At 39.5% G+C, this 24,140-nt stretch overlaps 1 protein-coding gene and 1 long non-coding RNA gene across 2 annotated transcripts in view; one reads left to right on the top strand and one right to left on the bottom strand.

Annotated features, from left to right (window-relative positions):
* LOC311424221 overlaps window positions 1–11,326 on the top strand; it is a 126,155-nt gene extending 114,829 nt beyond the window's left edge. The window contains exons 7-8 of the long non-coding RNA XR_014686017.1: window positions 6,584–6,648; window positions 11,164–11,326. This is a non-coding gene — a long non-coding RNA (uncharacterized lncRNA). The remainder of the gene's footprint in view (window positions 1–6,583; window positions 6,649–11,163) is intronic.
* UNC5D (unc-5 netrin receptor D) overlaps window positions 1–24,140 on the bottom strand; it is a 323,527-nt gene that overhangs the window by 43,852 nt on the left and 255,535 nt on the right. The window contains exons 16-17 of the mRNA XM_084499193.1: window positions 21,019–21,162; window positions 16,732–16,835 (exon numbers count right to left, since the gene is read on the bottom strand). Of these exons, the coding sequence (XP_084355319.1) occupies window positions 16,732–16,835; window positions 21,019–21,162 (248 nt within the window). The remainder of the gene's footprint in view (window positions 1–16,731; window positions 16,836–21,018; window positions 21,163–24,140) is intronic.

The raw sequence follows: 24,140 nt of genomic DNA, 5'->3' as shown, positions 1-24,140 counted from the left end.
CAATCCTCCCCCACAAACTTCACTAGGGAGGAATAAAGTTTGGGCATGAAATTTTGAGCTAACAGAACGAAGCTATCCAAAGTGGCCAAAAGTCATTAAAACAGGACTCAGAGACACTTCTCCAGATCTTTGTTCACACTCTGCTGTAAGGACAACTGCTGAGCAGAGAACATAAACTCGAAGTTGATTCCGATACCGTTTTTGCTGTGTCCTATTAAGGTATTTAAGCAATTCAATATAAATAATACAGAAGGCATCTCTGAGAGAGTTGTTAGCTCCCTAAGAACAAAAGGAACAGTGTCAATATATACAAAAGAACTAGGCAATACTCTGTCTTCCCCTTGAAAATCCACCTTTTCATTAAAAAAGAAGGAAAAAAGGCAGAGCTGAGAACATCTAAAATCAAAATATCTAATGCCTATCTGAAAGCTTTTCTTTAATTGGAGAATAAAACTGTGAAGGAAGGATAATTGCTTTTCTCCAAATAAATTTCCTCTAATAAAGAACGCTTGCAGTAGGTTCTCCCCCTCGTGCAGGTACGGCAGGCTTCTGCCACTTTCTCTACCGACTCTACAGCAAGCCTAGGGAGATTTTATCAGTAGGCTAACATTAGCTTTTGTGAATATTCCCCCCACAGTAATCAGTTCAGGCCTCAAGCTAGAAAAAATTCTTTCTACCTTATCATAGATTTAAGTCTCATATTCCCAAATCTTTAAAAGATTAAAGATTTATTATTTAAAAGATTAAAAGCCTTATTAAAAATGGCTTTGCAGTGACCTAGTGTTTTATGGAAGGAAGCAAGATACATTCCCTTCAAGACTGAGCTAGACCTGGCACGAAATTTGTATTTCTAGAAGTGCCAACGTCTAGCTTGAGAAACCTTCCCTGCTGTTACAGTTAGGATGGATGTATAGGTGGGGCAGGTGCTCCAATTACAGTGATGAATTAAGATGGCAGCATATCTTTGTTACAGTTTTATTTTGCTTTCCACCCCAACGCTCAGAACAAATACACACGAGAAGCCTCCCATCAGCATAAGTCATCGTGGGAGATTAATAATAAACAAAAGCCAGTTTGCTAGACCCAAACCATTCACATCTACCTTTGTGATCACACAGCTATTTTATCAACATGATCAAAAAGCATTAATCTTCCTTGCAAGGAGCCTATTGCTAGCAACACAAAGGAAGCAGGTCAACTGTACCTGCTGCATTTCTTAAAATTAATCCACTGAGGGAATATTGTTACTGAATCGTTTAATCACAGTCATACTGTTCTGGTAAGCATATTTTTCCTTCGTTAGATTGAATCTATAATATCATTGCAAAAATCTGACACATTGATTAACTCATAAATCAGTTTGCACTCTCGTTGGCCATACTGTGGAAGCAGCACAGCACAGGACCCTTCTCTTTGAAGAGATGCGCTCGGTTGTTGCAAGAAATACCTGAAAATTCAACTGCTGCATGCTGCTAATGCACATTTTTTTTTCTTAGTGGTTCATTTGATGCAGCACGTATCTAGTGTAAGCCTCAAATAGCAGGGGAAGCCAAGAGAAATGATATTCTGTCAGGTAGTTTCTATACCGCTGCTGTCTTCTCTTCTGTAACTCATACTCTGAGCAAGGTCTGGTTTACAATGAAGGAAGTATTTTTCTTTGTGTGCTTTAAAATCCCTACCAAAAATTGATATTGCTGAATAAGGAAGAAGGGCAAGAAGGCTAATGTGGTAGGGGGAGGTGTGAGTAGAAAAAGAATTTCATATATGCTCTTGAATAGGTATAAGGGGGAAGATAACAGCTTTCATGTACGTCTCTATTTGTAATTCTGAAGAGGAAGGTGAGCAATAGGTTGACTCAGACAAGCTATTTTAAAACACTGTTAGAAAGATACATCTGCTAAATGTACCATTGCTAATGGTACGTTGTCTGATGGGTAAAAATATAATCAGGTCCCCCAATACATTTATTTCTTATTGTTGGAGGAATAAATCCTAACATGAATTGGAATGCCATTTTTGTTTTAACCACCGTGCAAAAATTATGAATGAATCGGCATTAATAAACCCCAAATTTTTCCTTTTCTAGATGACACGGAATCTAAGGATATATAGTAATTCACAGATCTTGTTTTAAAAGTATGCTACAGAAAGTGTGTGTTTCTCAATATGGTGAAACAGGACGGGCAGAAAGAAACGAGGAGCTAACACTCTGGTGCCACCAGCGACGTTTTGTTTCTCAGTGCGGAGACATTTGGAAAGTAATAGCATGTGCAGTTGACACTGAAAAAACATTTTTAGATAAGATTATTGGAAATGTTGTTCACAGTGTTTTGCTAACACAGCATCCCAATAGGCAGCATCACATTTATACCAAGTTCTTGGAGGTAAGAAAATCATCACAGAAAGCTTATAGTAATTGAAAACAAAGGGTACAAATAAAGAAATCTCTTCTCTTGCACTTTTATCTGGTTTTGATCAAATATCGCTGCATGTCGTTACAAAAAACACAACACAGTAGTATCCCTACCCGTGCTTCAGATTGTTTTTCTCAAGAAAACTTAGAATAAAGGTCTGTCTTTGCAAACCAAATGCCAGCAGCATTGCTCAGATAGCAAACTACTAAGAAGTGTGAATACGAGCCTGACTAGAGCTACAGTCTCTGCTATTTGCTTTCCAGAACCATACCTGAGATTAGTTGCATCTCTAAGCAAAATGGGTCTAAATTTAACTGAAAAATATCACTGATGAGACCAAAATTACAGTATCAAATCAATATTAGGAACTACTAAGCCTATTAATCTTAAAATGAAATGAATGAATGAATAAGTAAAAATGGAAAATGAGTCAAACTTAACCAGAACCGACAGTTTGGTTTTATAGATCATCATTTTTAGATGATTCAGGAAAGAGCTTTCAGAATCAACACAGAAAAATGCATTCACAATGTCACTTACGTGGAAATAATTATTTTAGTACTAACCCTTCACAAAATTATTCTCTCCAGCTACTTAGTTTCTTTTGTCGAATGAATCAATGAATTCAACAGTAAAACCTGAGCAATGCAGATGGAACAGTGACCATCTCTAACTGTGTTCAGAGATGTGACTGGAGTTGCTTCACCCTCAGTGTAAATGCTGAAAGCACTCACATGCTTTTGGTGGATATTCATATTCCCATCTTGCAGGCAGGCAATACTCACTGAGCATTACACTCAGAGGAACTCTTAGAACTTCAGGTATTCATGTCTGAATCTAACTACTTACACCGGACAGCTTCTCGCTTCACTGTTTATCCTGTTTATAAACTTCAGCTCTGCACATTTACTATTAGGCAATTACTGAATTGTTACCTCTCCCACAGTCTCATTTGAGATAACTACAGATTACTTCATTTCCATTTGTTTTACTTTGATTTTTATTTTTTTTTTAAAGCAGTATTTTTGATAATTTCTCTACCAATACCTTGAGCTCGTTAACAAGTAAATTTATTCCAGTGACCGTCCAGCCTGCAGCCACGGTTCAGAAACAAGAGTGTTTGCTCTAGCATCCTGTAGCACCAGAATAAATGTTCCAAGACTACACACAATAAATTACATCCCTTTGATTGGCTGTGTGGTCTCCTTATCTTGATTACCACAGCAACTTCTGTACTCCTGTACATTACAGCAAACAAGGCTATAATTTTACTGTTCTCAAGAGTTACAGTGAATCACAAATGCGTAATGTTGTTCTTCTTTGTAAGTATTCAGATATGATAATTTCAAGAACGAAGCTGAGATATTACTAACAGAAACATCCATTTTATCCATGAGTGAATCATCCTTCTCTACACACAGAAAAAAAAAAAAAAGGTATTTAAACTCAAAATCTGTCTCTACATTTGAAGAAATACAGTTTTTAGTTCACAAATATGCAACACTTACACTGTGTCACTAAATGCAGTTGAGCAGATTTGCAACAGGAATAACTTACTGCTTTCTCTTGGAACACTGTTTGCAATTTAAAAATGTACAGATTTATGTTCAGAGAGGCAAAACATTCCCTAAATCTGTGATGTTTCAGCATTTCAGTTTCATGGTACTTCAATGACATTTATTCCAGATTATAAAACAATCAGCACAAGTATATTGCATCAAAGAATCCGAAGAGAGAACCCTTGCTACCTCAAACATAAAAGGCACGATGTAAAAAGAAATGCAAATACAAAGTGCAATACCAAATGTGGCTGCTACTCTGAAGCTGGAAAACACCTCGATTTAGGTAGCTACCAGGGGTTGTTTTCTTGTATTTGGAACAACCTTTTCACCTCTGAAAGAGCATAATGTGATTTATTTATTTATTTATTTATTTTTAAGCTATGTAAAATTTCCCTTTCTGGGGAAAAAGGGAAGGAATCCATCTATACGAGGGTAGACTTTCATCTTAGCAGCTTCTGTTTGTGTTGCTGAGTGGAGCTCCCAATGACTACAGTAGCACAGAACATCAAATAATCATTAGGTCGTTCTGCTTTCCTTTGGTCTCACTGGGACATACATCAAGGTTAGTCCAATTGCATTGTAACTACACATACACATATATACACGTGACTATACAGAGAGAAAGGAAAATATACAATTGCATTATGACTACATTCTGTGTGGTTTGGTGTGTGTGCTAGTGAGAAGATTCAGGAAACAGAATTGTTTGAAAGTACTCAATTAGACCATGATTTGACAGGAACAGGAAAGTCCTAAAAAAATTGCAACAAATCCTGAACATAAGGGCTTGTACACATCTCTCTTGCTTGTGGAAGAAGACAGCTTAAAAGCGATCAACATATTTGGGGATTCCTTATTTTGAGAGGGAGACATGGAGAAGCTTCCTTAGATGTAAAACTAAAACCCAGTTGTACAGAAGTCACAGAAATAGAAAGGAAGAGCAAGAACAGCATCAAAGGCAGTTAACAGACTAAGATAAAAACACTGTGAACACATGGGTAACAACAGTTCAGCACAAGATACTCACTTTCTAGCAGATGATATTTGAATCTGCAGTGAAACGTAGTAGAAATGGGAACACTTGACTCCACAGACATCTCGCCTTTTCCCTTCTCGCCTCCCCCTTCTCGATTAGAGCACTAGTCACAATTGACAGTAAACCAGCTGCTCCTGTTATGATTTTGAGAGTGCAATTTACCAAAATGGGCCCTAACGTAAGAGGATCGAAAATGGCTAATGCAGTCTGTTTTATTTCACACAAGCTGTACCCAAACTGAATTTTGTCCTGATGAGCAGCAGTGCTTGCCCAGAACCCACACTCAGCCTAGAACCAAGCCTTAGCAGGCTCTTACCTCCTTTATTTATCTATTTTGCCTCAACTTAAACTGTACCGTGTATTCCTGACAATTTGAATGGATTTGGCAGGAAAGGAAAGGAAAACGGAAAGGAAAAAGGAACCTAGCAATTCTAAAACAAGTTTTCTTTGGGGCTTTGAAGAGGTCTTATGTAATTTCTGTCTACGTGAGGCAAATAAACTGCCAGTCAGGGGGTAATATAGCCTTCTACCGAACAGATTTGATCCTTCTGCTCACAGACCTGTGCTTTCAGCATTCAAGTTCAGAAGTCTGAATCCCACTGGAAGGGGAATAAAAGCAGCTGTACATGAAAGTGTTGTGTAGAAGCGCTATATGCTCCTCACGGACTCAGAAATACATCAGGTTTGTCATACTATAAAGGCGTAAGTATCAGGAGAAGATTGCCAAACATGCTGAGGATGTAACCTGTGGGCATCAGGGACAGAGAAAACAAACCAGACCTCTAGGCACACGCACTGCCTAGCAAATAACCGCAGCATCATTCCTCCTGCTGGCTGAACAGTGACCGGGACAGATAACGCCTCCGACTGTGCTGTTCTGTCAAAATATGCACCAAGGTTTCCTACTCCTTGTACAGGTCTCCTTCACCCAATTTTATCATTTATAATTGTAACATAATGATAAAGGCTTGTAACTTATCTTTTCATGTTCAAGTGTTCAAACTGAGGACGTTCTGCAAATAGTACCAGAAAAACACAACCACTGCAAACCGGTGTAGGTAAACAGACAAGCCCAGAGCAGTGTCTTTATAAAAAGGAATCATCTATTTAGAGGAACCAGGAAGTTCTCTCACTATTTTCCCCTACATTTTAGCAATCCTGTTCAGAAGTCTTTTTCTTCAGCCTTTCCATTTCATGACCCCTGCCTGCAGCTCCTGGGTGGGCTGACATACTTAGAACAAGACAAACCTCGGAAGTGGAAAAAAAACACAATGTTTTCTCCTGCAGGAAAACACAGTGCACAATTCACTTGCTCGCATGAAATCCAGTACATACACTCATTTTGGACAGTTATGAGAGCCTCTGGAGACTGGCAGGCCTTCTATGATGAGCAACAACACTGAACGCACAAAAAATGCTCAGGTTCTCCCTGCAAAAAGCCAGTTAGAAATTCCTCTTGTGACTCAAATACTCAAAAAGCATTAGTTTATCTGCCCATGTCACTTTGTTAACACTAATGTTTATAACAATACAAGACAGTCAAAGTCTTAAAACCCTTTTTTTATATGCAGGGGCTGGGAAGCCCGCTCTGTGTGACTCACGCAATGCACCTGGCTGACCTTGTTTGCTCATTCAGGTATGCTTTAAGTGGGGTGTTTATTTGCTAGTCAGCTGTCTGGAGTGGAAACAAGGACAAACATTAGAGACAAGGACAGGACAAACATTAGAAAAAAAAGTACTGAATTGACAGTGTGAGCTCCCTGTAACATTTCAAGAGCTTGCAATGTTGAAGAAGGAGCATCCAAAATCACACCCATTACAATGTTAAATAGCTTAGCAGCAACATCTTTAAAAATGGGATCATAACAAAGCATAAAGAAAAAATGCACACTCACCGTAAACTCCGGCTGCACAACCAGACATCCCGATGTATATAACTGGCTGTGTTGCCTCGAAATTTATACAGCTAACAAAAAAGACTTGTATCTCTGTAATATATTTAAAAGGCTACCAGTACTAGGCAAAACCATTTTTTTTTTATTCCCCACTTATACAGAATAACTGAAATCTAAGGCTTTTTATTTTAGCATATTGAGCAATAGCATTAAAGTGGTTCTTACAAGCACTGATAATCAGAAGCCTTTTTTGCTTTGAAAACTGTTCTTTGTTTGAACCTCTACAGAGTATGACTCCAGGCTCTGTACTCTGCGTATTACAACAGCTGTTGTAATACCTAAATCCATGATCTAGGTTAAAGAATAATGATAATAAAAAAATATGTTGAGGGCATTGAAGATGAAGTGCTTCAGGGAAAAAAAAAATCCGCAACAAAAAAAACACCAGAAGGATAACATGGAAGCCTTTCTCTCAAAGAGGTGGGATGATGAAGGGCAAGGAACGAACACTAGACTTGACCAAAGATGAAACAGCATATAAAATAAACAAAATCTTGATTCTGTTTTTGTGGTGTTCAGGCTTGTGCGAAACACAGTCAAAGGCTTAAACAAAAGGCTTTAATTGAGCAGATGTTTTATAGAATATAGAGGGCCTACATATTATTGTGTAAGATGGTGATGTCCTGAACACAATCAGTCCAGACCAGCATGTCATGTATTATCCACAATAACTGCACATTTTTCCATCTCTACTGGATGTGAAAGTACGAAAAATGATAAGGATGAAGCAGCTAAAAGCCTCAACTGAGCAGGGCACATTTTGTCTGCGTGTTTGCGTGCAACAGAGAATTTTAAAACGCAGAGCAAATAAAATTGGTGCAGACATTACTAGAATAATTAAACTGAGCAATTATGAGTAAGCTGCTGCATGGTTTCAGTGACACAGAATCAACATTTAGAGGTTGCTGTGTCTCATTTGGTAGGGTATGTTGAGAACTGATAAAAGGACGTTAACTTAGGGGAAGGTAAAGAATCTTCAACAGATTTTACGTTCTAAGTGGGTTCAGAACTGCTTTGGCCACAGAAGCAGCCATTTGGTTTTATTTGCATAGTAACTGCTGCTTTAATCTGTGGCACTTCTTCACCACGTGTAGTGTTGGATAGTGTCTAATAAAAGAATCTAAGTTCCTTCGGATTGTTGGAGGAGTAGCAGACAAAGAATAAAAGCAGTAACGATGTGTGGTCCTGCGAGAAATGTCTATTTTCCCCAGCTACATGAGTAATTGCTCCTCACTTTGCAAGTGGTTCTGTAGTTAACAGAGCCTTGTCTCCCCAAAGACAGTCCTAGACATCTGAGTCTAAAAATGATGATCTGTTCAAGGATTCACATGATGTGGCCTGACTCTGGAAATGTAGTAAGGGTAATTTGTAGGATGCTAAAGCCTAGGCATATGTGCTACTAACCAACTGCTGAGAAACAGTCAGAAGGGCTGAAATGTTGATACCTATGTGTCATAACTAGCATCAAGAATTAAGAATTTGCATAATTCCGTCATAATTCCAAAGAAAAAGGAATTTCTTTCAATGTTTTAAATGTAAACCTGTAATTTTGTCACGTCTAAGTTAACCACTAAATTTCTTAAAATCCTAAAATTATGGGAAATGGTAAGAAAGTTGGCTGCAGTAGTTGCTTAAGTAAAACCAGTTTTTAAGAAGAGCTCAGTTTTAGATAAATAATCATTGAGACGTATTGCACACACCGAGCTCAGTCTTCAAAGTGAAACAGATTTGATGTAAAATGAAACACGCTTATTGTATTTGTAACTAATGTACCTTAAAAGTAAAGCAAATATTGATATTTCAGACACAAGACTCAAGATCTATAACAAACTCTATAAAATGCATGCTGTTCACATTTAGTAATCATACTCTGTTCTATATAACTAGAAACAAGATTCATTGAAGACTATAATTCACCAGCCTTTTTTGCCAGTGTTTTACTACAATACCATTATCCTGCCATATTACATTTTACAGTATGTGTGCAAGTCCCATAAATACACCAGCCTATGCAAAATAGGCAGTAATGACTCTCGCTGCTTTCGGAATACTTGCTGCTTTTGAATTTTATGTGAGTTTCATATTTTGTTGATGTGTTTGCAATGGGATATGTACTGCCCAGAAGAGAAATTATTTTACATTTTCATTAAAAGCTTTAGCGGTAAATAAACCATCAGAACTCATGCAGATATTCACTGAAACATCTACAGCAGTCCATTAAGGTGTCAAAATCTATGTTAACCATTTGAAAAAGTAGCTGGATGCAGCACATTTAAGCCTTGAATATATAGATATGGGTATAAATGATCAAGATATTTTAGAGTATTACACAAACCTCTGCAGAGCTCTAAAGGCAAGTTTACACTCATCAATAATGGCTCAGTACAACAGCTGGCCTTTTATTACAAAAAAGTCTATTCAGACAGTAGGTGTGGAAAGATCTGCAAGTTGCTACTAATGCTCAAATTATGAGCTATTCAGAGACTTAGTCTCAGGAAGTATTTATTTATAATAAAGGAGATTTAGAATAAATCTTAAGGTCAACTTCTGCTCAGATTTACTTCAATAGTGTTCCCCATCAGGTATTTCTAGCTGGGACTTGGCTCCCCTGAGCTAATACCATTTTCAGCACAAAGCTGCAGGTCTCACGCTTGGCAGCAGCAGTCCTGTAGCATTGCTCCAGCAAAGCTGAGCAGAATCCACTAAGCTAAAGGTTTTTAGTTTTGTTTTTATTTATTTGAAAGCCTGAGGGTTAGAAATACTAATCTCTAATATCATGGCTTATGTGTCTCTTCAATACAAAAGGCCTGACGTTTGTAAGAAACAGTATAAATCTGCAGTAACTACAAAAGATGATAGAATTTATTAAATCCACCACAGGCCAACTGCGTGTACTTCAATGGCAGTTTCCAAAAGGTGCTGCACTTGAGCACGAACAGGAGGATCAGTTTTATGCCCATCTTCAAGTTCAGTCATACCAAATTCACATCAAGCACAGGTCTCAAGGACACAATGCGAACTCCTGATGGTTAATTTCAATACAGAATATGAAAGTTTGCTATCCAATTAAAGAAACATAAAGAACCACCTGATTAGCAAGCTCACTGAATTAAACAGGAACAAGCTACAACAGCCTGAGAACTGCAGGGCCCTTCTGTCACCGACGGAAGATTCATTACGAATGTGCTCCCAATGTATCACAACACCTGTCCAAAGTATCAAAAGGATTTTAAAACCAGTTGTCGAACAAATTACTAGCTAAAAAAGCAAGCACTTTTTTTGCTCCCATATCCAAATAATATTTATTTATTTATTTATTTTTACTTGCTGAAGCACTTAATAGCATAAAACATTCAGAACAGAGATCAGCCTAAACTTAGCCAAACGCATACTGACCAAATCTTTTCCTGGCTACAGTTCGGGACTGGGTTGGCACAGAGTGCAACGTCACGACTATCAAGAATCAGACAGTTTGAAGGAATTACCGTCAATGAACGAGGGAGGATGCTGTAATTTATTCTGTTTGCTGACTGTTGCAAACCACCCGGATCTATTAGATTGATTCCGGACACTGCACCCAAACTGGTGCAGAACTGCACAAAAGGACAGCATCAAGTTGTCCACATTCTTCATTGTTTCAGTTTTCAAGTAAATGAACTGAGAGGCTCTGACTCCAGTGCTCAGTATGTTCTTAAAATTAGTAAAAAGAAAAATATCCTTTGGCAAGAGACCAAGAAAACTGTAAGGCATGACTAGGGTTACCAACCTGCCAGCTTTATGGATATGAAATCTTACCCAAGTTGCTTTAATACCGTCAAGGTAATAGGTATGATCAGCACTATATCACGTTAATAGCGTGACTGTAATACAGAGAAAATAGCAGTACAACAATGAATTTCTTGAGGATGAGGGGTTAATACCCATTAAAGAAACTTGCAGCTTGCACCTCTGTTGCTTTGCACTTTGTGTATTGATTTAAAGCTCAGGTTTGTAAAAACAGAACAATGGGGTTTAGGGCCTCAGATGTATTTAACTCCTTTATATTTGTGAACATGCATGCAAAGGGTTACAGATTCTTTCTTAAAGAATGTGGCAACATCTCAAACTTGCATTACTGAACTGTAAATGACATCAAGTGCAAAATCCCACTTTACTTTCCTAGTCCTGCATGCTGAACCTGTCGAATGTTGTTTTAGCCCCACAGGGGCCAGCTGTATGCTGAAGGGGAACAAAAGGAAAAAGACCTCGAAGAGTTTATGCTTTAAAGAAGAATTATTTAAGCCGAGAAGGAGGAGAAAGTATTGAACAGAACGAAGAAGAGACTGAAAATGCTAACGCCCAATATACAGAAAGAGCAGCAACCATGTCAAATGCAGCAAAAGGATCTATCTAAAAACGACTAAAAGTAAAGGTTAGCTGAGCAGACAGGGAAAGAATATGTCAGGAAATTCACTTGAGAAGATGTATAGGAGAGGAAACAAAGGCCTTATTATATGTTGTACTCTGTAAAACAGAGCACTGCTTAAAAGCCACTGGAATTATATGAACAGAAAGCAAAATCAGTGTGCATCACTTGTTGACAGAACTGCACGTACAGCTCTGGCTTCAGCATATTGCTGTTTGAGAGATCCCAAGATGGACTGCACAACTGTCTCCTGATGAACCGTTTTCCAGGATTGAGATGAATGAAGAGAAAATACTTGAGAACTTGGGGAAGGGGGAAAAGGAATGAAAAATCAGGATAGACAAATGAAGGCACCACATAACACCTTCTCTCTTTTAAAATGGGCTTCCCCTTCTGTTATTATTAGGTTTTCCCCTCCTGCTTCATTCCTTTCTCCCTCTTTCTTTGAAAACAATATCCTAGCTAAGTTATTTAGAGGCTGCTGGCTGACAGGTGCTAAATGATTCCTTCTTTTCCAAAACCCAGCATGTTGAGGCTGTCAATCTTCCTAGACATTGCAGACTATCTCTGGAATACTTGAACTCTACTGTCATTGCATCTCATGTATAATTTCTCCATTTCTTGCATTCATTTCAATTGGCTCGGAGTAAGGAGGCATCTTAATGCCAGTTCTGTTGCTGTTCACACTTGAAGCATCTGTTTTGCCAACATCACCTTGCAATTAGTGCCTTCCTGCACACCCATTAATTTCTTGCCTTCTTCTGAGTTTACAGTTATCAGAGGGGTAAACAGAGTGGGCACAAATGTGAAAATGCCCAAAGTTCACACTTTGTCAGCCCTGCATGTCAAATCCACTGACTGCGAAGTTAGTTGGGCTCAGGGTGGGGAAGCAGCACAATCTGCTAGCAGATACGGTCACAGCCAGGAATTCAGGAGTAACTGGTGAGCAGACAAACTGAGCAACACAACCCACAGACTTACCTTTGAACTGACACAACATGGCCAGGACAACCCTCCTCGTGGTTTTTCTATTGCTTTTGCAACCAAATTTGAGGCCTATTGTAACTTCATTTTTCCACTTAAACCTTTCGCTTGCATTTTTGACCTAAGCTACACCTCATTTGCTCTAGTTAGTTTTTGTTTCACATTTCCAAGGCTGAACTGCAGCCACTTCCAAGCTACACACAGGACTCGAGAGTCTTTGCTACAGCTGAATGCAGAGAGTATTTTATGCGAGGCTGTAAGCTAAGGACGCGCTCTAAAATTATCTGAAACCGGTGCAATACTTCCTTGGTGCGAGACAAGGGAGTGCAGCATGAGTAACTGCTGGGTGTTCCTAGGAATAGTGCAAAGGAGTAAAATTAACGTTCACAACAATAAGTGAAAAAAACACATAGAGAGTAAAGCAGTGTGCAGCAGATAAAACATAAAACATACACCAGTATGATGAGCACGATACTGTAATAATGATGCATTTTTAATAGCTGCAGAGGCTGCTCATACATGGGCTGACTCTAGGAGAAGAGTCTGTGAATCTCTCTCTTATATTTTAGAGACAAACCGATGGGCTCTGAGCTCACAGAGCCTGGCAGGGAGCCATGCACTTGCCCAAGGTGCCGCAGTGACTGAACAGACACGGATCTCGGCTAGGATAAGCTGCTCTGCACCATGCCCAGTGTCTGACTGGTAGGCTGCAGGAAAGCCTTCTAACAGCTGAAGTTTGTGAGTGAAGGGAGGAGGACGCAGAAGGACGGCTACTGGTTAGTCAGACCAGCAGATAATGCAGCTTAAAGAAACACAGCATGCCTTCATGGATTCAGCAGACAGTTTATCCAGCTCCTGCACTATACCAGAACTGCCTTACTGCATACACTCTGAGCTAAATGAAGCCCCTATTGCACACAATTAATAAACATATCTATGGGGAGAATCTGTTGTGGGGATTGGAAGCCAGAACTGTCTCTTCTCTAGGCCAACTCCGCATCAATTGTGAAAGAAATGGCTCTGGTCCCATCAAGCTCGTGCCAGCAGAGATTCTGTTATATTTAAATCAACATTTGCCGCAGCAGGGGATTATCAGATGCTCTACTTAAAATGACGGATTTTCTTTTTTGTTTTGATGTTTAACTCATAAAAAAATGAATTTATTTGGGTTGGGTGCTGATGCCTGCAAGCACAGCTGCTCACCAGCTCTGTTTTGCTTGCCATGCAAATGCACAAGAAGAAGATTTAAAACCCTTTTACAATATGGCTAGTGTCAGGGTTTGCGTTTTCTGATTCTCTTACTGCTGTGGCAATGCACACAGAAAGTTCCCCACACTCAGCAACCTCCCAAAGCAAAGATCTGCAGAATTTTCTTACGTTCCTCTCTTTACAGGAACAAACTTCAGAGATGAGAAACCTGAAAAAGGCAGCAGAGGCAGGAACACAGGGCGGAACACAGGGGGCTCAGTCCTGGCCCTGCACACAAGCTGAAAAGCAGCACGCTAGGAGCAGACCAGCCGAGCTCCAAAGAGCATGGTTTGTGGATGTGGTACTCCCACATTGAGAGGCAGGTGCCTATCCTGCCCGTTCTTACGGCTGCAGAATAAAAAATGGTTCAGTAATTTGCTAATGCTACCTGAACTATTTGCAAGGGTAAAACAGTATCTCAGTTACTCAATTCTCTCAGCTGCTGTTGCCACATGAGGATTTATTAGTAGTAAAAACCAGGCACATTTAATAGCATTTCATGCACAGGAGATCGACTTTGGGTCTATGAAGACCGTAATCAAATTCTTGGAAAGAGGATGCAGATTTAGAGAGATGCTTCTTCTATGTCTCTTACTTAAGACCCAGCTGACACAAGCTACTAAAATTTGCTGCTAAATGAGTCAAGACAGTACAGCGCATTTCAAAGCAGCATTAAAATCAGCGCTTGCCTCAGCAGGATTTGGTGCTCTTGATTCATGCCTGTGTAAAATTAAAGCTGAATTAGAACACCGCAGTTCTTTATTTGTAATCCTCCTTGATTGTTTGCTTTCACTAATATGTTATTCAGCTTAAAGACTATTTACTAAAAGTGAACTGTGTGAGCATGCAGAGCACTGACAATGGTACATTAGCTTCCATTATTTGTAAATTAATTTATACGAGTCAAATTTTAAGCCATCTAGTTTGGATACTTTAAAACTATGGATCCAAACCTTTAATCCATATTCTCTTAACTGCTTTTATATATGCTGTGTGCAGAAATTAAGACAAATAAGCAAACTTAATCCAGATATTTTTGTTGCTACCTCTTCATGACATTTGGTCTCGCTCACTGTATGATCACCCTGTCATCCCTGCCATCTCACCCCCAGAATAAAGAAAAACAAAGATTAGCGCTAAGAGGTGCCATTGGCAGAGGTGCTGACTGTGATGACATCTCAGGAATTGTCAGATGCGGACCCCCAACGCTGCTGCTCACTTTCTCTTGCACAAAAGCACAGAAAGGGGTTGCCACTGATGGCACATAGTGGCATAAACACAGCTGGGGAACGCAGGCAGTACCAAGTACTGCTGCCCACTAAGGACTATGCTGAGATCCACTAAAACAGTTTTAAAAAAAGGAAGTACCAGTCATGGTTAAAGTCACTGAGGTAAAAATATTTGAGGAATGACTAGCAACGCAGACAGGAATAGTGGGAAAGAACAGCTCTCCTTCCCAGTGCTTCCTAGGAAACTGTCAGCTGTCACCACCAACGCCCCTGCTTTCCATTTCTTCTAGGACTAATGACTTCGGATTTTTAGGATTAAGCATGGTGTAGGAGATTTGTATAAAGAACATTTACTTTTAATATTTCTGTCCTTAGGTTTAACAAGTCTTCAACACCTTTAAGCTGCAGAAAAACAATTCCAGAGATGAAGATTTATATTGTTGATAATGGGGCAGGCTCACATAAATAATTGAGCTGAACTTGAATCTCATTCCAGTTGTAAAGGAGCTGCCTCTTATTGAACTGCATTGCATGATTAGAGGTTTGACTACATCATTCATTCATAGCCATTGTCAGAAATAAATCGCTAGATTAACTTGTGACTACGGCAAGCACAGGAAATGTGTGCTCTTTGGGAAAATAATGTGCCTGCACTTCTGCACTTGATGGAATAGAATAATCAGAATCTTCTCTAAGGGATTCAGATAGATATTGGTGACACAAATGGGGCATGAATCTCCTATCCATTCTGGTTTCAGTTTGCATTTTCAGGTCCATGCAGAGTATGGATTAAAAAAACAAAACAAACAAAAAAGCAATGCCACAATTAGCATCTATTTTGCATCTAATGAAACAAGCACAAGCTTCACCTACCATTGCTTTCAAGCCTTACGTTTTAATCTAGGGCTTCATCCAAACTCTAAAGAAATAAATTCTTGTTTAAAAGACATTGATTTGTTGCCAGCCCTGGGTTTTGCAATGTTCTACACATCTTGGTGCCCACATGCACAGACATAACAATTATTGAGCAAGACTTACAGGCTATCTCAGTTATTTCTCATCCACTTATTTAAGAGGTCAGGTCTTTCTTAACTTGAATATACCAAAAGAGTTTATAACCTCGAGCTTACTGCCACAGACCATAATCATTATTTATTTGAGTCTGATACCCAGTTTCTAAAGACACTGAATTATTTTCAGTAGACTGTTTGCCTTGATGAGCACAGAATTAGGCTTGCATGCTGAGCCTTTATGTGAAATTTTACTGTCCACAACAAGATATGACCTGTTAAGATTTACAGGCTTTATTAGCAGCAATAACAATTTTACAATCAACAACAGTAAATCAGGGCTTACTGAGAACTGTACAATTTTTATCTGTAGAAAACAATTAAAATGCCAGTTTTTCATTCAACATAATTTCTAACTTTCATAAAACACAGGTATTTTATTTGATTGTTGACTGTAAAGCAGGTAATTCTAAAATTATCTTCCCAATTCCCAATAATTCCCAAGTGGTTGAATTCCAGCAACGATAGCACTGCTTGGCTATTTAACTATACAGACATTGGAAACCAGCCAAATGCATGCAATCAATTCAGCAAACCAAATCAGTGTACCTATTTACTCAATAGGTCATAATTTGTTTTGTTGGGTCTCAAAGAAAACACATGGAATTTAAATAGTTTTTCACTTGAAAACTTTTTCTCACCTTTAAACACTGTAGTTTTTGAATGAGTAACAAAAACATGAAGTGTTTTTTACTTACTCTGTGAAGTGTTTACTTACACTGCAACCAATATTAAGCCATGAAAACCACATGGTACCTGAGCCCTTTTGGCTTCTCTCCCCATTTCCCACCAGCCCAGGAGGCACCAGTAAAATGCAGAAAGCCTCACCTCAGCTGCGGGGACTCCCTCAGGTGGCCGGCAGTGGAGAACGATCATCCCTTCGATAGGAACCTCCTTCCCCTGCGGGTCTTGCTCAAAATTTTTCCGTAAATCTGCAGAGAGTTTATGTAATAATTCATTATACCTTCAGTGCAACTTTACTTGGGTAAATACAGACTTCAAATGCTGAGATACAGGAATTCCAAAAGCCATTCTTCCCCAAACAATACTATGTAGGCTACAGAAGTAACTACACTGCCTTGCATATTCTTAAGGATGTGTGTAAAGCAATGGACAACTGACAGTTACAATTCTGCATATGAAGAGAGGTAGAGGGATACTACATCTATAGCTGAGTTTCCTTTTCTCCATCTTTAAGAAAGTGGGTGACTACAGGGCATGGTACTGTTGGAGGGTGTTGTTTGCACCAACACCAACAAATCCAAGGCTGGGTGAATTATTATCTTAGCGCATGCTGCCTTTGATCAGTGCCAGGGTATTTTATAAAATGTTCTAACCTGTGTGTTTGTTTAGATTGCCTGGACTGCAAGCTGGAGGGAAAGATGGGAAAAGAAATAGATCAATTTATCCAGTACCAAGAATCCAAAAGCAAAAAAGAAAGATCTGATTGCTGGAGGGAGGCTGTGCAATCTAGCATAAATGAAAAAGAGTGCACATGAACTTGAGGTTTGCCCAGGATTCCAACAGATTTGCTTTAGAACATGTACCCTAGGCAATATTCCAGCATGATGTTCTTCAGGAATATTGATTTGCTTTCTATTTAGATGATAAAAATCATGTGGGACCCCTGCCCATGCCTAGATTGAACTCAATTTTTCTATCTTATGGTGGAGATAGGAGTTTAGTAGATACTATAATATTTATTGCTTTGGTCCTCCTTAAACCAACTTGCATGTGAACAACTCCTGGTATTATTGCCATGAGCAGAGCAAGGACTGCAAAGGTGAGGACATAATAAGCAAAGTGGAGGTCTACGTGTCTGAATGCCTCCCACCTCTGGCCTAGAATCCTGGCACAAGACCAGTATCAGAGCATTTTGCTTTACGGGAGGTTGGGAAACGACAGAGAAAGCGTGTGAGGTATTACATTTAATGCTTCAACAAAAAAAAAAAACCTGAAAAAACAATTTTTCCAAACTTTCTCCCCATGGAGAAACCCAGATTTTCTTTTCTTTAAGGAAAAACACAGACTTCAAATGCTGAGGAAAGCAGAACCTATACATTTAGATGAGAACAACCAGCCCCACGGCTGCATTATCAGCAAAGTAAGGTGAGAGAAGGTTCACAGGGCCAGCAAACGCTGCCATCTCTGCATGCCAATTTCCCAGTCAGATGCAGGCTCTGGACACATTCCAAAACGACCGACGACAAGACTGCTTCAGTTCAGAAATGTAATTACTCAGATACCATGGCCAAGCCAATAATTAAAGATAAGAAAACACGCATATTGCCTGAGTCATACCGATGTGACCACAGGACTTCTGTGTGCAAGTGTCCGGGTAAATCACAACATCAAGAAAACCTGTATCTAATGACATTGACCTGACCCAGGTATGCCCATGATTATGTAAAGTTTTGCTTGTTGTGATAGGGAAGCATAACAGAAGGAATATTACTTACAACGTGTGCTTTGAGAGTTAGGATGTTTCCATTAGACATACTCATTTTCTTCAAACAGTGTCTCAAATTCCACAGTGTGGATTTACTGATTTAATTTTCTCCATTGCTTACACTTCATGAAATACAGCCCCTTAAACAGCAGAGGCTCTGAATCAGTTACACTTTAATATATTTTATAAAATACATTAAGACTTATTTTAGCAAGCCAGCCAGTCACTAGAGAAAAGATTCATGTAGTGCATGTATTCTCCTTTTTATGATTCTTTGTTAATGATGATTTTTTCACACAGATAACCAATCTTTTTTTTTTCAGTATGCTACTTAAAAACTCATTCATTAACACTTCAGATGCAGTTGTGCCTACAAATGTCTTTATTAGGATGAAAAATGGAGCATGATCCATCTTCTCGCTTTCCCTGCATTCAGCACTACCAGAAAGAAATACTTACCTGTTTTTTCTGAGAAATATAAAGTGCTGTAATGCTTTGGACTCAACTCACAATTTAGAACCTCAAGACTATACGTTCAAAAAAAAAAAGAAGAAAGAAAAAAGGAAAGACAGAAGTCGACACTACACATCGCAGTGACAGGTGCTGTGAAAAATCTCTGAAATGGTTACAAGTTCCGTATGCTATCACAAATTAGATCTGCACATTCTCATCTCTAGCCCTCTGCAGGGTATTCTCTAGGTCAGAAATCCATGCCCCAAATTAAGTAGCTGTGTTGTTCACCGCAGACAGGGTGGCACAGGTCCATGAAAGGGTGAGCTCTGGAAACTCACGGAGGGGAGTTGTTGCAGACATCTCCTGGCAGCTATTCATTTGCTCTGTCTGGACTACTAAAAAGTGCCTACATCTCCGCACTCAAGAATTGCTTTTCTTTTCATAAAAAAACATGGCTGCATGTAAAAGTAGCAGAGCCACACCGTGCTCAGATGCAACATTCAGCCCGTCAGTATGACAGTACAGAGAGCAGAAATGAAGAGTGCTCTCTGGAGTGCCTGCTAGGCTAATGCGATATCTGCAGTTAGGGATTGCAGCTGGGGACGCAGCTTGCAGGAGAACTGGTACCACAGCGACAGGTTTAAAAGTCCCAACACACGGCTCCACCTGCTTCGCCTCATTCTGATTTTTACTCATATTGCCACGTTATGGGGTTGGGAAATCACAGTGCAGAGAAAAGTCAATAAAAATTCAATTCAGAATAATAGTCCTTTGCAGCTCAGCAATGCCGAGGAATTATCAGATCATTCAATGTTATGGCAGTTAATGCAGTAAAATAAAAAACCTGAGTTTACACATATTTACACATTCAAACTAAATCAGCCAGCTAAAAAATCTGTCATTTATAAAATCACGGAGTTGGTACATTGTCCTATTTCTTACTTCAAATGTTTTAGTTATCATGATAGGAAAAAGGGAAAAAGATTTATCACAAATTGCTAGAACGCTATCTGATAAATTTAGCAATCAGAGTTTCTTGCTTGAGCCTCCTGACTCACCGAGACCTCCCCCTGTGTTCCCATTCCCTCCCGAGAAGCATTTCTCCCATCTTTTTTCAGCGTGTTGTCATCATTTCCTGGGACTAGGTCTATAAAGACCTGAAGTGGTGATTTAAAGGAAAAAGGGTTCACAACAGACTGGGGGAAAGTAATTTCCTGCTAGCAGCAGCGCTGCAAAAGGACGTTTTCAGGCTCTGATTCTGTTAGAACAATGCAGCAGATCTAATTGCAGGGTAAAAATTGGATGAGTCTTCAAGTATCTCCACAGTCTCAAAATAACAATTGTGTTTGGGTTCTGTCCTTTGATGTCCCTCTTACTATGATGGCATTTATTACATTTTCCATTCCATCTTTTTTTCAGATAATGAATCGTTGATTGAGAGTGGTAACACTACAGCATAGTACTTCAGATATGAAGAACAGAGATAGACTGAGTCTGAACACTTTCCAACTGGGGAAACAGTTGTCCTCTGCTCCCTGTTATGTTAAAAATTTTTGTCTTTTGCGCTAAAGGAGTTTAAACCAAGTAACTGTTCCCGCCTGCTCATCATAACTCTTAATTAATCTACAGTGCTTTTATTTAAAGCTTAACATTTTTCCTCCACTGATTAGAATAACCCAATTTTTCCTACCTTCATCTCATTGTCCCCACATCTTATCATCCCTGACAACCAATAATATGCTTTGATATTGAAAATTAAATTTAGAACACCATGCTACAAAATATTCTAGTGTATTTTTGCACTTTTTATACAAAGCATATTAGATAGTGTTAAATGGTTTTCCAGATGTTTTAGACCCGTCTTTCCTATGTGGAGTGGAGCAAAAGGGCACTTTTCACGGGGGCTTTCAGTTTGCATCAGCCTCTTTTATCATATTGCATTGTTATGAAACTGTGAGTATGTGATCCAGGCAGAATCTCTGAGAGAAACAGACTTGCTGAGTGTAAATGCAAATCAATCAATCTACATTAAAATAAAAGAAAGCTCTGAAAATAAATAATAATTTTAAAAAAGGTATGCTTTTCTATGGTATGTCAAAGCAAGCACTTGTAAAGACAATAGTGCCTCACTGGTATCAATATGTATTTAACCCTAAAAAAAACAGCATATTTCCATACCTTACAAAACCTAGAATAGCAGAACATTTACTCACAGGCTATGCGGACAGATGCCTTCCTACTCTTTGAGGTCCCTAGGTGGCTCCATGCAACGCACTGACACCAGTAATCTTCTGGCCCATGGAAGTCCTCCACCTGCTGTCTCGTCACGTTGATATACACCTCCCGAATTTTCAAGCCTGAAGGGGAAAGACACAGAAAATTAGCCAATACAGGCTATCTTACTTGGGCTTAAGGCTAAGGTTAGCCAAATCTTTTCTTTTAATTAAACAATTCCATTTTAAATCAAGGCAAAGCTCTAATTACTTTGATAATGACATATTACTGCTAATTAAATCCTAAAAGCTGAATAGGTCACAATGCACTGGGTTAAAAGAATTACCCACCCACTGTGGTCTTTGCTAGAATGTAACACTACAGAAACCTTTTATCTTGTGCCTTTTTTCTCCCAAATGCTTATTTGGATTTTTATAAGATGCAATAAAACTGTATTCCAACTAACTCTTAGTGATCTTGAAAACCTTTCCCAAGTACCCCAGTAGGCCCATCCAGAACTATGCTTGCGTGCCAGGAACTAACAAAGCCCCACTGAATTCCAGACTTGGTTCCAGCTGTTTCCTCACACAGGAGAGAAGAGCTTTGCCCTACAAGTGCAGCTTAAGGAAAGCTAAGCTCAAGCCAGTAGAGTCTGGAAGTTGTTAGAAAAGACGAGGGGAAATAAATGGCACATCTCACAAATGGAGATGGTCCTCTGCCACGGGAACCAAGGGATCCAGCTTCAAAAGCAAAGCCTTGACTTTTTTTTTTTTTTTCCGCTTTCACTAAAAGAAGCATTTATAACCTCAGAGAGGCACCCGGCTTATTTTATCCAGTTTCTTTCCTCAAGTAGAGCCTTGCTGAATTCATCTGCAGTGCACTGCTGTTGGTTTTCTACTGCAAACTTGCTTGTTTATTAAAATGAATACCTATCTCTTCCCAAGGTAGAAATCAGTTTCACCCAGAGAACTGAGAGAAGGATCTAATGGAATAATGAAGGCTAGCCAGGAGTAAGGATGGAGAAAGTCCTGTGCTTTTTCTTAGCCTGCCACCATTTTCGTAACCTCCTGAGCACAGATGAAATTTAGCAGTGTTGCCCTTCAGACCAGAAGCATTTGCTTCTGTCAAAGTTTGCAGGTAAATACAAGACAACAAAGACCAAAGTCTTGCAAGCCTGACACTTTATTTTACATGCTTGGGATGGTTGCCATGTCTGCAGCTCTTTTGTACGACAGTGCTGAGGAGAGGAAACATAATCCAAATCAGGGTTAAAAGGCATTAAGAATCATTTAAAAGAGCTAGTCAGAAAAACATTAATTTGAAAATTGAAAGAATTCATGCCTACTACTTTCTTCTATTCCTCCTCTGGTGCAGTCCCAGGATACTTATTTCCCCTTCACTGGAAATGAATGAAAACTCAATCTTAAAATATTTCATGCCTGTGAAGTTTATAAAGCAGCAAGAAATTTCTAAACCTGAACTCCATAAAAATTGGCTTCTACTTAATCTCAGGCATCATTAACAGCTGGGTATTTCACTTCTGAAAGGCACCAGGAAGCCAGTTTGTTCCCTGGGTAAACAAGAGAGATGAGGCCCACTGGGGATGCTCAGGGAAGAGGGCTGGGGAAGGTCAGGCGAGCTTTAAATACTACAAAGCAAGTCAAAATTTTTGCTATGTTTTCAGCAATAGGCAAAGGACATTTTTATTTCTTTCCATTTATCCTGTTTGGCTTGTCATATTTCACAGTAACACCTTAAGATATGGCCAAACCTGTGACAGCTTCCTAAGTTGATTCAATAATCATTTTAGTCACTCAAATATTTATTCACTCTGTAATAAACAAACAGAGGTTTCCTGGCTGTTTTTATTTGTGCCTTTTTTTTTTCTTTTTTCTTTTTTTTTTTTTTTTTTTAAATATGTTGATGCATTTTTCAAAATTGTTTACAAAAAATCCCTTTTGTTTTCTGCCAGCATGAAAACAAGCCATTAGGAACGAAACCTCGCGCCCGGAGCTCAGCAGGTCTGTCAGCAGCTCCTGTCCTCGCTGACACAGACTGTAAAACATATGCTTGAAGTGCACCATCTCAATTTAAACATCCAGGCTGCTCTGACAGCAATGAATCCTCAAATTCTCAGCCATACAACCATTCTGTAGTGATCTTTAGAAGTTAAAGATAACGGCAGTGAGTTCTGTTAAAGAACATCTCAGTCCTGCTGCATGGGACCCGGACCACAGCAGGCCTCGACTGGCTGAATATTTCATGTCCCGCCATGCTGTACGACCCTGACAGACACACACTTTCTTGATAGTGTAAGCTCTGATAAATGAAGCTGTCTGCAGTCCCTGGATCATCTCAGTCCAAGCTACAAAGCATCAAGCTCCAGAGCCTCCAACTCCAAGCTAATTTGCAGCCATGTCCAACAAGGTTGCAACCCATCTACTTAAAGACTTCTTTGACAAGGATGAAAAATGATTAGTCCTTGACAAATACTGACCTATCAATGATGGCCTGTCTCAGTCAGGAATCACTTGTCCAGCATTCAATTAGCTGACACACACTTCTGTGCGACCCTGTGCCCCGTATCAGTGCCCCTGCTGCCCTGCACGCTCCTGTGAAGGTGCTGGGGCCTACTGGGTGTGCTCAGCCTCCTGCTGGACCTGAGCACATCCAGCTCACCTCCCATCCTCCCATCAGCTTATCCCCACCGTGACCTCTGCGTAGCATCTTCCTGGGGATGAAAATCCTCCCTGTCACCCACCGTTAACCACAACCTTGCTGACAGTGCTACCGTTCCCCCACCCGGTTACGATGCACTGTCTGTCGTCTGAACTTGTTCAATTTCTGAGCTACTCGAGGAATTTCTGGATGCAGCGAATGGAAATGAGGAGCTGAGAACTACCTATTATACAGCTTACTGGTGCAAGCAACAGAACCTTCCCTGATACTAACCAGAAAAATCACCACGTGTAAGAGCAGGAGCCATTTCTAGGCTCATTGCTGCTGTAAAATTCTGAGCAGTCATCACTGAATACAGGCATCTGCAGCTTCAAGTTTGTTAAGGTAGAATATTCTCCAGCCCAGCGCTTCCTTTCACTGACACATTATTTAATTAGTATAG

Source organism: Aythya ferina, assembly GCF_964211825.1.
Source record: "Aythya ferina genome assembly, chromosome: 27".
NCBI lineage: Eukaryota > Metazoa > Chordata > Aves > Anseriformes > Anatidae > Aythya > Aythya ferina.
Note: the sequence above shows the minus strand (reverse complement) of the source record. Positions and strands in the feature narration are given on the sequence as shown.